Genomic DNA, 15,307 nt, shown 5'->3' with positions numbered 1-15,307 from the left:
TATTTAAGGCGGAGCCGGAGGGCTGCGGTCCTGGGTCTGCAAGAGACACTTCCTTCTGCTGTGGGAGTCACTCAGTGAAGTCACAATTAGTGAATGTGCAATATGAGAAGAGTGCAGGACATTCCTGTCGAGCCAAAAGCAAAGTCCATGAAAAGCTATTCAAGTTGTCTGCTCTTCAAACATTGTTTACTAACACTTAGGCTAATGGTGCAACAATTGGCTACATATACTTATGCTCACGCTATTTTATTTAACTTTCTTGTATGAAATTAGGATTACGGTTTCTTGTCCAAATCAATGCCTCCTTTGTGAAGGACTACATTGTTCAGCTATTTTGGTGTTTTTTCTCAGACCCACTAACCATGATCAAATTCACGAGATCTTGCCATTATTGCTTTTTTTTTTTTTTTTTACTGCATTTATTGCATGTTAACATGACACATGTATTTTAGAATTGTATTGAACCTTTATTCATGTAGGTAGATAGAGATCAAGTTATCAACTGAACATGCACAAAAATGATTTAAAAACACAATTGATAGCCCAAAAAGGAATAATCTATTAGTGAGTTGAGTTTCATTCAATCAGAGTTTATTCCATATATTCAAGGTTCATTCAATATATTCAGAGTTTCATTCAATATATTCAAAAGTTCACTCAATATATTTAGAGTTTCATTCAATATGGTTCATTCCATATTCAAATATTAATTTCCTGAATGGCATGCCATAATATACCACATTTTTTACCAATTACTGTATGTAGGTAAAGTGCTTCATGAATACAATAAATTATTTTGCAATATTGCACTAAAACATGGAACACTTTATACCAGTTAAATACCATAAAACAACTGTGAGATGAAACAATAAAAACGTTCATAATATATTTAATATAACATGTTTCATGTGACTTTTCTAATGACATGTAGCCTATAGTACATCAATGCATGATCATAGCACATTTTAAATGGTATTAAGTGGTAATAATATTCAAACTGTAACATCCCTGCCCTCATGTTTCAGTCATCTCAGTCAGATGGTTGGATAAATGTCCTGTACTGTACATAATCCAAAGTTAACTTCACATAGATAAAACAGACACATACTAGGAACTGTATGGCAGTGTCTGATGGTTGTATGTTGTTTTAAGGCAGTTTCCACAAAGCAAACTTGTTGCACTGTTTGGCTTGTAATTCATATACTGTAGAGTCAGTTCCTATATTAAGTGAGGCACTATGCTGTGTATATACTGTAGAAGTGGACAATACATTTAATTTCTACATTAGATGACTAGCGGCGACCCCAGGAAGACCAGCAGCGTTCTAGAGCGCAAATTTTTGAAACAACATACATTTTGAAAAAAAGAGAAAGTACCAAGGCACTCATCTTAAATAAAAATATTAAAATGTCTGAAATATAGTAAAAAAAAGATGCTTTGATGCGTTTTGGCTGAGAGCCTTCGTCACTTCCTGACGATAAAGTTTTCAGAACAACATATATTATATTCATATGCTGCTTTCAATGCCACATTTCATTAGCACCATACATTTGAAACATATGTTTGTCAAAATAGGAAAAGTAGGCATCTTAAAAAATATAAATAAATCACAAAATGTGGTTGTCAAAACAGTCATGTCCTTGACCTGTTAAAAGGCAGAAGTCATCCCAGGTCATGGTTGAGTAAAAAATCCTGAGAAATAGCATAAGGCGCTCCCAACAACAACAACAACAACACTGCAAATGAAATGGCAACTTCACAACTCCAAGGAGTTAGTTAATTTGACCCAACAGGTAAAAGAAGTGGACACCAGACCAAGGAAATGGATCCTGGTGAGTCCTTCCTCTATATGTACTCATAAATTAGGTTGGAGATTAATTGTGCAGGAGGCTCACACAGAACGATTGGAAACACAACTGCAAGGCCGGGGACACCCCACCCACTGAGGCTCACCTGCAGGAGACACAAGAAATGAACATGAACAAATGTTCAATTCAAGGAGTCCATAATTGATTTTTATTTTTGCAGTCAAACTGGATCACAAACAAATGAATCATATCTTCCAGTATCCGGCTTTCATTAGTACCAACCTTAATTTCATACTGAACCATCAGGTTCTGGCAGTTAGAGATGGAGGCCACTGCAGATGAGGGAATAGTGAGCATGATCTCAGTGTGCTCGTCAGAGGTGTAAGCGCTGATAGGCTGTCCAGTCACTGACTCTAAAGTCCCGCGAACCTGCCTCTTGGAATAGTTGTTGATTTTGTAGTCCTGTGTCTGCCGCAGCATCACATTTGGAGTAAGTGTACGAGGTGCCCCATTATTAACCATGCAGGTTATTTTTACAGTTTCACCTGGAGGAAGAACAGACACAGTGTCAGAAGGACAATTTTTGATAACTTCATTATCATGCATATCAGAAAAAACGATGGGTGGATGGTAACAGTACCAAGAATGAAGGCTTTCTTCTCTGTACTGGCTTTCAGTGAGACAGGATAGGAGGAGCAAAACAGAGTGCAGACTGCCATTTCGTTGGAGCCTGAGAGAGGAGCCTGTACAGAGGAGACGAGTTGACAGAGTTACAGAGGTGAAGCACTGATCAACAGATTTTATCTACTGTGCTGAAAAACACAATACATGTACATTCACCCACAAACTTAAATCAAACTGCACCTTTAAATAACGTTTCTAATCTTCTCACCACCTTTCCTGCTTTTTAAATTGTAAATTTGCACAGTGGGGCAGTGATGTAAATTTTTCGTACATTCAGTTTCATTTCTTTACTATAGTGAACTCGCGGCTGGACTACTGTGTAAAGTTACGACTTGTGTTATTATTGGTTTGGCCGATTTAATCAAGTTTAAGCAAACACCTTTATATTGTTGCTGTTAAAGGTCACAATATAAAGTAGAGAAAACCTGTAGCAGGAACTTTGGCAGAGATGCTTCTTTGTATTTACCCTAGACATCCTTGGTGAGTTACATCATCATGCATTACCTACCTGCAGCTCAGGCTGGTCCATAATAATGCGGTTTACATAGTTCAGCCCTATCTCAAACTCCTTCTTCATATGCCAAGGCCGCTTGATGCCCACAATTATGTAATAGACTATTTGTCCAAAACGTCCATTGAAGGGGGATGGGAAGCTTCTGCGTTGATGCAAATCCATTCAAAATAAAAGGTGGAAACAAACAAAGAGAAAAACATTCAGATGAAAATGCATCAAATTCATGCATTACCGTTATTTACACATTTTGGTTTAATCTGCTGCATTTGTTTCTCCATAGAATTTATGACAGCTACTTTATGTGTTTGGTTTCTGGAAAACCAGTGACCCCCCCTGATGAAAAAAGAATGGAGAAAGCAGCTCGTACCCACCCCTCAGGCAGCCGACTCGAAAACGGGAACATGTGTGCGCCAGGCTGTAGTGTCACAGAGTCGTCGGTAGCTGTGAGAAAAAGACCACAGTTGGGTTGACAATGTGTTGATAATAATAGTTGTTGCATCCAAACAAATTCAACGGGTACATACTACTGGCTTGCACGAAGACATGCTCTAAGTCGAAGAAGTCCACTTTGACTGGCTGATACTTTCGCCGTTGCGTTCCCAAGTTCCCCGTATTGCCCTTCGGCTGGAGATTGACCTCTCCTTTCACATGCATCGATATAGAATTGATCTTTGTCTCTTTCGTTAGGTCGAAGGACACATGTCCAGTTAGTGGATCGCCGCTGGAGAAAGTATTCCTGTCATTTAAAGCGTTGACATTTATGTTGAAATTCTTGAAGCTCTCCTCAAACATAGTTGGCCTAATTTTGTACACGCCCGTACGGTAGACGTTCTAATATTGAGAAGGACTTTGTGAATAATGAAATATAACACGGTAACAGCCTATAGCTCGCTTGCCAGAACTCCACCCAAACCAAAGACAAGATGCTAAACATCCGTTATATATGTCCTTTCACAATAAAAGTCTCACAATTGCTGCTCTCAGCCAGACGTCCCAGGTTAGTGAATATCAGCACACTGGTTTTCTTGGGATGAGAACCAGCGGAATAACAAAGAGGAGACTGCTCTCATCAAGGAAATTAAGATGATGGTGTTGGCATTGCTCCATAATAAGGCTAAAAAGATTACATTCAGCTGTGTTTTCTGTGCTGTAGGAAGCCAAGAGGAATCTGGTGGAGTCTGTCAAGTAGCAGATCTTTGTCTTCATCTCCATCATTATTATCATCTTCATCATCATCATCATCATCACCATCATCATCATCATCATCATCATCATCATCATCATCATCATCATCACCTGGAGCACTTTGGCCCTTAATGCACCCAAACCTCTAATCAAGTCAGGTTATAGAGCTAAACTTCTCTACACAGTTTAATTAGTTTAGAGTTAGAAGACGTGATAGAAGTCAAACATATTTAAGATAACATATTACATTTGTCAAATTACTTTTCTAATGACACGTAGAGTACATCAATGCATGATCCTGATACATTTTTAAATGGTGTTGTTAAGTGTTAATAATTCAAACTGTAACATTCCTCCCCTCACATTTCAGTTAACTTGGTCAACTGGTGAAACTGGATGAATGTCCTGTAAACATCTGCAATAATCCAAGATTGACAGTAGGCTACATAGATAAAGAAAATAGACACACACTAAGAACTGTATGGCAGTGTGTCTGATAGTAATTTGTTGTTTTAAGGCAGTTTCTACAAAGCAAACTTTGTGCCGTTTGGCTTGTAATTAATATCCCGAGGAGGCACTTGTACATTAAGCACTAAGGTGTAGGCTATACAATGAGAATATGTTCCTACATTATATTTTTATCCTTCAGCAGATCAACGCGTGTTTTAAAACACATAGGTATACCAAGTTCATCTGAGTCACAGTCTGCTTCTCTGTGTGCTGCTTTTGACCATGTTAACGACTGCGTTTTGACAAAGGTCCACTGCAACAAGTGCTAACATGAGTGAACCTGTCAGGGCTCTGAATAAATCTCTATAAATCATGTGCTTCTTGCTCCTCCCCTCAAAATAATGTATTTCAAATACTTTCAAGTACTAATTCAAATTTTCGAAACAACATAAATTTGAAAAAAAAAAAAAAAGCGAAAGTACCACTCACAAGGCACTCATCTTGAACAAAAATATTAAAATGTCTGCATTAAAGCAGAAGTAAGCGATCCGGTCGTTTTGGCTAACTTCTTGACAGCCGATGGAGTTAGCAGTCCCCGCCCTCGTCCCTACGTCACCACATTCACGCGCATCCCTTGGCTGCACGTTCTCTCTCCTGATTGGATAAAGGTTGTAGGATACAAGGAAAGTTTTCTCCTCGGCTTACAGCAGAGCAGAGTGACTGACAGACCCGTGTTTCAGACCAAACACAATATATAAGTGATTGCCGTCGGAAGATATGACTATTTAAGACTTATATTAAAGCAGAAGTAAGCGGAATATTTGTGTTAATATAAGTCTTAAATAGTTATACAACCTTACAACCTACAACCTTTATCCAATGAGGAGAGAGAACGGCATAAGGGGCTGTGTGTGCAGCCAAGGGATGTACGTGAATGTGGTGACGTAGGGACGAGGACCAATAGATCCATGACGAGGGTGGGGACTGCTAACTCCATCATCTGACAAGAAGTTAGCCAAAACGACCAGATCGCTTACTTCTGCTTTAACACAAACATTCCAAACAAACATTTTGGTTTAATCTGCTGCATTTGTTTCTCCATAGAATTTATGACAGCTGCTTTATGCGTTTGGTTTCTGGAAAACCACGTGACCCCCCTGACGAAAAAAGAATGGAGAAAGCAGCTCGTACCCACCCCTCAGGCAGCCGACTCGAAAACGGGAACATGTGTGCGCCGGGCTGTAGTGTCACAGAGTCGTCAGTAGCTGTGAGAAAAAGTATAGTTAGGTTGACAATGTGTTGATAATAATAGTTGTTGCATCCAAACAAATTCAACAGGTACATACTGCTGTTGGCTTGCACGAGGACATGCTTTAAGTCGAAGAAGTCCACTTTGTTTGTGGGATACTTTCGCCGTTGCGTTCTCAAGTTCCTCGTATCGATATCGAAGTGATCTTTGTCTCTTTCGTTAGGTCGAAGGACACATGTCCAGTTACTGGATCGCCGCTGGAGAAAGTATTCCTGTCATTTAAAGCGTTGACATTTACGTTGAAATTCTTGAAGGTCTCCTGAAACATAGCCTAATTGTAGTTGTACACGCCCGTACGGTAATGATGAATAATGAAATATAACACGGTATAGCTCACTTGCCAGAACTAGTGCAGCCCACCCATGGATAAAATACATCCATGAGTCCACCCTAACCCGAACCCCCGAACCAAAGAAAAGATGCTAAACATCATCACCAAACATCCGTTATATTTCCTTTCACAATAAAAGTCTCACAAATGCTTTTAAGATAAACTTAAATGTAGACCTACTTAAAGGTGTACAGAAATGGCTGTTTGTCCTGTTTGTCGCGCCGAGTTGTCACGAGCTGCAACACGAGTTTACCCGAGTAAGGAAAACAAATTTGATTGGTCGTTATCGAGCGGGCGGGATATTCAAAGTTTGGGGCGAGACCGAGCTCCGTCTGTGTGTGTGCGTGTCTCAGACGTTTGAATGACGGATTATGGATCCAATATCAGTGGCTGGTGAATTGTGTACAGGCTGACGTATAATCCGTGCGCCTGCATTATCCAATGCGGAAAAAAAAAACACACTTTCATCCCGGATTTACTCAAAAATAGAATTTTGCACAAAGTTTGGCCAACATCGTCTGATAGATGAGTTATTACACTAATTTTATGACCCAGAGTGGGCTTAAATTCAATTTTCTTTTCTGTACACCTTTAACTACATCAAAATAAAGTCTGTCAATAAAATTGCTTACATTTATTTAAACAACAACAACAACAACAACAACAACAACAACAACAACAAAAAGTAAAACAACATAGGCCTTCACAGAAACCACTGCTGAGGAAGAATAGCTTGGGCCAAGAAACACAAGGAATGGACATTAAATCAGTGGAAATCTAGTTGGTTTGCACTTAGTGGGGCCATGATTTGTTTTTCAACAGGTTATGACCCTAAACACGCCTGCAGGTTTATGTGAGGACTATCTTACCAATAACAAGAATGATAGAGTGTTGAATCAGAAGACCTCCAGAATCAGAGACACATTTGACAGTGATACCTCTGGTACTTTCTATTTGCTCAGGTTGTTGACTTCAGATCACACAACTACTGTATGTGTTTAGTTTAGCTTTAAATTGACATTTTACAGTTTTTGGTTGGAGTTTGCTCATGTGTATGAACATTGTGGGTTCTCTCTCTCTCTGTCTACTCTGGTTTGCTCTCTACAGACTCTAAATTGCCAGTTGATATGAATGTGAGTGTGTGTGCGTTGTTAGCCAGTCCTATGACAGACTGGTGACCTGTCCAGGTGGTGCAGCCCTCGCTCTGTGTCAGCTGGGATGGCCTCCCCTGCACAGATCAGTGGTACAGACAGTTGATGGATGATTGTGGCATGCTGATGTGGGGGTTTGGAGGTGGAGGGGCGATACTGTACAAAGACAAAACATAGATACAGGTGGTTGCTCTATACAGTATGCTGCTGCCCCCTTTAGGAAAACAGATGGAATGTACCATAACTCTAATCAGCACACAGTTGTAAAAGGGCACAAAGCGTTGAAAAACAAAACACGAATCAGCATAGTACCTATAGCATAATTTTTTGTGTATGTAAGTAATAGTTTTCTATCTTTTTTTCATGTGACAGTGTTGAGTCATTGAGTTTGACAACCACAATATCACAAAATTTAAGATCAAAATAAAGTAAAAGAAGGGAGCCAGTTGCCTGTTTCTGTTGTCCTGTTGTCCAAAAGACTTCAGTGATGTCATTTCCTGATGTAGGCCTACATGCTCATATGGATCATTCCATTGTTTTTATGGGGGGAGAATCATTTGTAACAGGGTTGAGGGGTTACTCAGGTACAGAACAAAATAATGTGATTTTAATGAATAATTGTCTACAAGTAGATGTTTAAGTTAATATCAAAATGTATGGACTTTTTTAATAGTTTGATTTGGTATATAAGTATACTTTCATTGAAAGCCATGAGGGACATGACAAAATAGGTGGTGTCAACTGAAAAAACAATATAGCCTAATTTCTCATAAAAAGATAAAATTTAATTAATGTTTTTTAGACTGTATTAAAGGAGACATTTCAATGTACAGTATGCTGTTAAAATATAGATTTTGGTGACCCAATAGTTAAACTACACCATCTGATTCCATGATTTATTTTTTAACTTCAATTGTTCATTTGTTCCATGATTTCATTTCATTCAGAGTACTGAGACATTAAACTGCATTATTTTCAATAAAAAATCTTTTTAAAAAACTGGAAAAATCAGGGTGTTTCCTAAACTTTTGACTGGTAGTGTATTCTCATTGTGATAACAATTTTTGTAAATTTTCTCACAGTAGGCCTATAGATTAAGGTAATCAGAAATATTGTGTTATATAATAGGCTATAATATATTTTTGTCCATATTGCGTAGACCTACTAAATGAATATCTAAAGGACATGATAAAGGAGAAAAGATGACATGTTGAATGAGCCTATACATTTACTCAAAACTTATGCATTTTTAAGTAAGTAGTGTAGTACGCTTAATACAGTAATACGTTAGTGCTTATAATGATAGTGGTGAAGTTTACTGAAGCAGATACCATTAATGTTTCACCCGTGTTGCTTTGCAGACTTGTAGCCTATGTACTTTTTACATTCTGCATTGTTTTCTTTGGTTTAAAATGTTCTTGCCCACATTTTCTTTATGGTCACTCTTACCCTGCAAGAGAAGAAATAGCGATAACAGTAGCTCTAGTGAAAATATAGTGAATCGTTTTGTTCTGTTAAACTTAACATTTAGCCTAACATTTATCTAAAATTGCCTTCAAAGTAGGTGAAGGCCCAAGAAAAAATATTGAAAGAATGTTTAGGCTACTTTTTAAGTATTTTATTTTAATTCATTTTTGTTAGTTTTTAGGCTACCTACTGAAATAATAATTTCTAGATTATTGTTGTAGACTTTTCTTGGCAAACAATGGGTTAATACAATGGACCAATCACAATTTTTCTTCTGATGGCATCTGGGTCAGAGCGATAGAGTAAATCGCTCTGATCTGGGTGATTCAAGTAGCCTAGAAATCTAGACGCACCCTGGCGGCAGCAAATATATTGCTCCGTAGGTACATTATAATGATAGTCTGACTTGTCAGGCTATGATTCAAGTGGATGTCACATGAATTTGATATCAAGACAGCAAGTCATATTTCGTTAAAGGGTTAAGTGAAGTGCAGCAAAATTAGTTCCCGGCGGCATCTTCAGGGTATTCACGAATACTAAAATCGGCATGGATGTAAGTTAGTCTGAAAGTTGTCAGTGGGTGAGTGAGCAAGAAGAAACAAGACCTAAGGCTAAGGGGGGAAAAAAGTAGAGCAACTAAGAGATATTGCGGAAACAATTGAAGAAGACTGTGTAGTTTCTGGGTTTATTGGAACTCCGTTACTATTTCAGAAGATAGAAAAACTTAGGTCGACCATCATCATCTAACAAGCTAGCAAGAGAGCTACAAGAGCATTTCAAGATGGCTGCTCCTCACCTGGCGGTCCAAACTCTCTTTCGCCGTCAACAGTGTGGATTCATCGACTGTTTGGCCGGACTGTGCCCCCGCATTCATGTTCAGTTTACTGACGGCGGTTCTCCAACACACTCTGCTGCCGTCCTCCTGCAGCTCAGCTTCCACCTGTCCAACCCACCACCAGGTCAGCATCAGACACGACCACAACATGTCATCTATTAACAGGGGTGAAAGTAGTTTTAAATTCTTGCCGGTACTATTACCAAAAGTTATTTTTCTCTGCATTATTGTTATTATTACTGATTTTAATTGGGACATTTTACAACAAACGTTAAACGTGGTACACGTTTCGAAGGCTGGGTCAGGGGTAGACAATAAAGGAAATTTTGAAGATCGCTGGCCCCACCATTCTAACCACTGGCCCAGGACAATGTCAGGTAGCCTATTGATCCCCATAATAAATAAAAAAGAACATATCATAGCCTGCAAACAGCCTGCGGTCTCGCCATCGAGGCTGGAGCTTTCTTATATATCGACACCAATACTAGTAAATTTCCACGATTCTCGATACATATACAATACCACGATTTAATTAGAAGAAAAAAACATGTGCTTCTAAATTGGCTACTTGATTTAATAAATAAATAACAGTTTCTCATCAAACTTGTATTTAAGCTCTAGCCTACTGTGGTTTAACAATGAAGTAAAAACAGAGTTAAAATGGTAAATATGCCCACACACAAACGGAAAGTCATGTAGTCATTACTTTTATCTTCCAGTAGTTCAATGATACAACTGTTGCTGTCATTCATTCACTTTAGGCTGTTTCCACAGACTGGTGCAAAACTGACTTATTGTTTCATTTTTCAGCTCCGTTTTGTTTTTACACACGTTTGTTTTTTCTCTGCTTGAAACCATCATGGATGTAGCCTACTATGGTCTAAACGCGCACCACCGCTGTGGCGCACACCGAGCAGCTGGAGCCGCGTTCACATAAACAGACCGCGAGCTCGACTGTAGCCGCACCGAGACCCAGCGCGTGCTCTGGCACGCGTGTAACGTCCGCGTCGGTCCCGACAGGACTCTCCACGACGCGCTGAGGGCAAAGTTTCACGGTACCGGGAAAAAAGGTTCAGTCTTCAGCAGCAGTGAGCGAGCGGCGCGTCCCGCGGTGCACAGCTGCACACTGCAGCTGCTTGCAGGTGGTGCTGACGTCTCAGGGCAAAGCGCTGCTGCGCACAGAATGTAGATCATGTCTCTGTCTTTGATCGGGTCGGGATCTTGTAACACTATGTGTTATAATAATAACCGAGACAATTTCACAGAAATCATTTCAAACCACAGGGAATTCATGTGAAATTAGATTTATTTATTTTTTTTACTTTTTATTTTATTTATTTATTTTTATCTCTCTCATGATCTTCCTGGTACTGCGTACCGCCTCTGAATCTTTTAGTGGTACGCAGTACCGGACCGTACCGGCTTACTTTCACCCCTGTCTATTAAACATGCGCTCAACATACTCTCTCCTCCAGGACATCCCGACAGACCGGGTTTCTTAACACAAACGTGGCAACAACCTCTAGACTTTTTACACCTGAATAAATCCTCCTCTCCTGGTATGGGTTTGTATACATACACAGCTCCACTCTGGCAGAGGGGGGAGGTCTCGCGATAATTTTCCGCAAGCACAGTTTGGTAAGACCTCTGTAGTAGGCCTTTATTTGGTTGAAGATGTTTCTGAAAATAGATGAATAGAAACTACAACTTTGCTTCACCTGCAGCGAGGAAGCAGAATGTCTTTGTTGACTTATTCATGGGCACAAGTTGCTGGTTGTTAATGTACTGCTCATAGGATTGAGTGGCTTTTAGATTGACCTTTCTTCAATTTTGTGGCTTAATGTTTGAATTTATGATGGGCATGGGTCAATTTGAAATGGAAACTCTCATACTGAAAAACCTTTAATGTGCTGAAGATCCATGTGACATATGGCTTTGGCCATTGTTTTTATTGCTTTGTCTGTTTGTTTACTGTCACATGTGGTTCCATTGTCATGTTGAAGGCCTCTGGAGTCTGGGGCCACGGTTCGCCATGTGGCCCAATTTAATTAAACCACTAGATGGCACTCAAGACTTGACTGTGATGCTCAATGTTGATCAAACAGAACAAGCCATGACTGTACAGCTTACAACTTAACATGACATTACAAACCAAAATGTCATATTTCCTTAAGATACAGTTCAGTCATTTCAGAACTGCTCTAGGAATAAACTGCACAGTGGCATTTTAAACATAATGTCTTATGCTTTGATAACAAGTGGTTTAACTGCCCTTTGATGGGGTTATGATACACAATACAGCCATAAAACGCATATAAAGACCCATTAAAACTGTCAGTACAAGGCATATAATAGCTCCAGGCACAAGTGAACTTGATCGCAGATCATTTCATACCTGCTGTCTTGTTCTGTTTGAGAAGGGAACAGACCCACCGGCAGTGTCTCCACTATCAGATTTTCTTGGGTTGGTAGCCTAGTAGGACTTGGACAAATTACTGGTTAGATTGTGCCTGAGTTGTCACAGATGTAAAGAGGCAATGCATCGCTAACTATACTAGATTCTCTGGCAGCTATCACAAGATCAAGATTTTGGTCATCACGGAAACATACCGAAAATTGTGGACCTATGCATTGTCAGTAAATTAATAGTCGATCAAACACTTAGGCTACAGCAGGAAAAAAGGTAGAAAAATCTGGAAGCCAAAGCTTTGTCATACTCCCATTCCTTGTTAATGGTTAATTTTCTATTTTTCTAAGTGTTTATGTGTTTGACAACAAAGTTGGTGATATTTAACTCAGAATCTCAATATAGTGCCTCAACCTCATTTTGACACAGGAAGAGATGAAAAGCAGAAATCGCTTCGATCAACAAACTTTAATCATCTCTGCTATTAAGACTTAGTCCATTAGCCGCTCTAAGACTTAACATTCAGTCGTATAAACAGTGGAAAGAATTTATTGTTGCAGTGGTGCTGGAGGCCCTGATAGCAACTCGTGCAAAGTGGCATTCACATGAAATCAGGATCACAGCTGTTTTGCATCAGGGCTGCTCTGATGTTTTTAGGATTACTCGTAACACTCCTGGAAAGTTTAGCTAATGGATATGAGCTATCACATCAACCCCTTTTTTTCTGTAGCTTTCATTCACTTTTATACATCAAAAAGGGTCAAGTATGAAAAAAAAAAAATCCCTTTGCCTCTTTACTTATTTACCTGTGCTCCAACCGAATAACAGATATTTGACTCAGAATCCCGAGCCTCATGTTGATTTCATCGCGTTCTGTAGTGATTTTCTTTTGTGCTGAGGGAACATTGGCTTCTGTGACATAATATGTTTGAGTAGCTCGGTTTTGGAAAAGGTGGCTGGTTGTTGTAAATGTGCAAAACTGATGCAGATGAGAACTGGGCACAATCTGCTTTCAAGTTTAAGAGTCTTGGCAGTTGGCAACCTGATCTTTTGATGCCGTATGTTGGTCACAATGGTGTGTGTGCGTGTGTGTGTGTGCAGGTGAGTGAACTCACACACACAACCTGTTATAATGGGCTCTGACTTTAGCTGGCTCTGATAAGGGCACCTATCAGGTTTAGTTGAGCTCAGTGACTTGACTCGGCCTGCCAACTCGGTAAACCAACCACACACAGTATGACGGCTGCTGCACACATACACACATCTATCTCTCCATCCATCTCTTTATCTCAGAGATATCACATCACATTGTTAATTGGATCAACCGCAGGACAGGAGCTGGTATTGTGATCAGATGGTGTTCAGCTCCGCACGGTTGACTTACTGTACATCTTAAGGCTTTATTTTCTTTGGTCTATAGGCTGATTTCTTACTCCAGCCTTAAGTTGTGTGACTTTATCTCAAATACACCTTTACAGACTTGGAAATATGATACTTCCTCTGACGTTGTCCTGTCTGAATCTCTGTAACACCCTAATCATCTCCCCATAATCAGGCAGCTGCTGTGTGCAACATGTTTCCCTCATCAGCAAAGTTTCTTGTCCATTTCTCGTGTGAGCTCCAACTGAGTAATTACTTGAAATTACTTAGTTTTCTCTGGCATGATTTTACCTCTTTAATCACTCTTCCATTTCTGTGTAACGATTTCTATTTTGACCTTTTTTTTTTTTTTTTACCACGTTACAACTCCTATTGTTTGTTGTGCAGGAATAGAGTGGACTAGTGGCAGTTAGTCAGATCTAAATCCAAAGTGAAGTAAAAGAACCCAGAGGATAAGCCGTGTTATTGATCTGTAGTTTCTACACACCGCCTCTCTCCTCTAGTTAATCCACAGGGTCAGCTCTAATGACATTGAGGAGCTCCTCTGGCAGTCGGCACTGCTGCCATTTGCAATTTAGATGGAGGGAAAGGAGAAGAGCAAGGAGGTGTGGGAGGGTGAGAACGAGGAGGGAAAGTGAAGGAGGGCTGAAAGGAGTGACAGGGAAAGATGATGGATAAAAAGGAGAATGAGTGCGCTGCAGGAAAATGGTTGTGGGAAGAGAGAGAAAAATAGACTAGATGGATTTGAAAGAGATCAGACCCTGTTGGTTGAATTAATACAACATGTGAAGTGTCACACAATCGATGCTATTTTGCAACTTTTTCTTAATAAATAACATTTAAAGAAATATGATATAGGTAATGAACTATAGCTTTCTTGATTACAGCAGCTACAGTAGAGGAAGGTGGATACCACATCTTTGCTTATCGCAGCTTAGCACAAAGACTAGAAACTGGAAAACAAAACAAAGCCTGCAAAAGTGCTAAGAAAAAAATCTTAGGGCTTTCATGGACATGGGCTATTTCATGGACAGGTGCACCACAACAAGATATGGCATACCAGTTTGTGGGTTTTTTAGAAGTGGGCACGTTTTTAGATGGAGCCAGGCTAGCTGTTTCTCCCTCTGTACAATTTTTATGCGAAGCTAAGCTAACCAGCTGACAGCTTCATACACATGAGAGTGGTATTGATCTGCTTATTTCATTATCGGCAAGAACACAGAGAGGTCAAAAAGTGCATTTCTTAAAGGGATAGTTCACCCAAAATTGAAATTTCACTCATTATCTACTCACCCTCATGTCGACTAAGGGCTGGGAGAAGTTTCAGAGATATCCGTGGCTTCTCTGAGTTACAGGGGGTCTCGGCGTAGCAGTGCATGTCCATTATGCGAAATTGTCCCAAAAAAGATTAAATAAGTCTATATTTCAAGCTTGTTTGTAGCGGAAGCTACGCCGAGACCCCCTGTAACTCAGAGAAGCCACGGATAACTCTGAAACTTCTCCCAGAACCTTAGTCGACATGAGGGTGAGTAGATAATGAGTGAAAATTCAATTTTGGGTGAACTATCCCTTTAACTTACTGGATTACTCCTTTAACCAACATACTGTAATCTCTCTGTGCAGAAAAAAAACCCTTATTGCTATGCAAATTAAAGTGGTACGACATAATATCCAAATATGTGAGACTTCAAATAAGGCTATGTTGAGAGGAAGGGGTTAACTTGTCAGATTTGTGCAGTTATGTACTTTTTTTTTTTTTTTTCACCCGCCAAAAGAATTCCTGCGG

At 39.7% G+C, this 15,307-nt stretch overlaps 1 protein-coding gene across 1 annotated transcript; it reads right to left on the bottom strand.

Moving 5' to 3' along the window:
* Positions 1-536: 536 nt before the first annotated feature.
* On the bottom strand, positions 537-3,902 carry LOC146981623 (arrestin domain-containing protein 3-like). The gene is made up of 6 exons (XM_085787025.1): positions 3,531-3,902; positions 3,378-3,447; positions 3,001-3,148; positions 2,449-2,551; positions 2,091-2,353; positions 537-1,953 (listed from the first exon to the last, which is right to left on the bottom strand). The coding sequence occupies exons 1-6, from the start codon at positions 3,796-3,798 to the stop codon at positions 1,846-1,848; spliced, it is 960 nt and encodes a 319-aa protein (XP_085643151.1). The 5' UTR covers positions 3,799-3,902; the 3' UTR covers positions 537-1,845.
* Between the last annotated feature and the right edge of the window lie 11,405 nt (positions 3,903-15,307).

This window comes from Trachurus japonicus, chromosome 9, assembly GCF_045865225.1.
Source record: "Trachurus japonicus isolate A0001 chromosome 9, Traja_1.0".
Classification (NCBI taxonomy): domain Eukaryota; kingdom Metazoa; phylum Chordata; class Actinopteri; order Carangiformes; family Carangidae; genus Trachurus; species Trachurus japonicus.
Note: the sequence above shows the minus strand (reverse complement) of the source record. Positions and strands in the feature narration are given on the sequence as shown.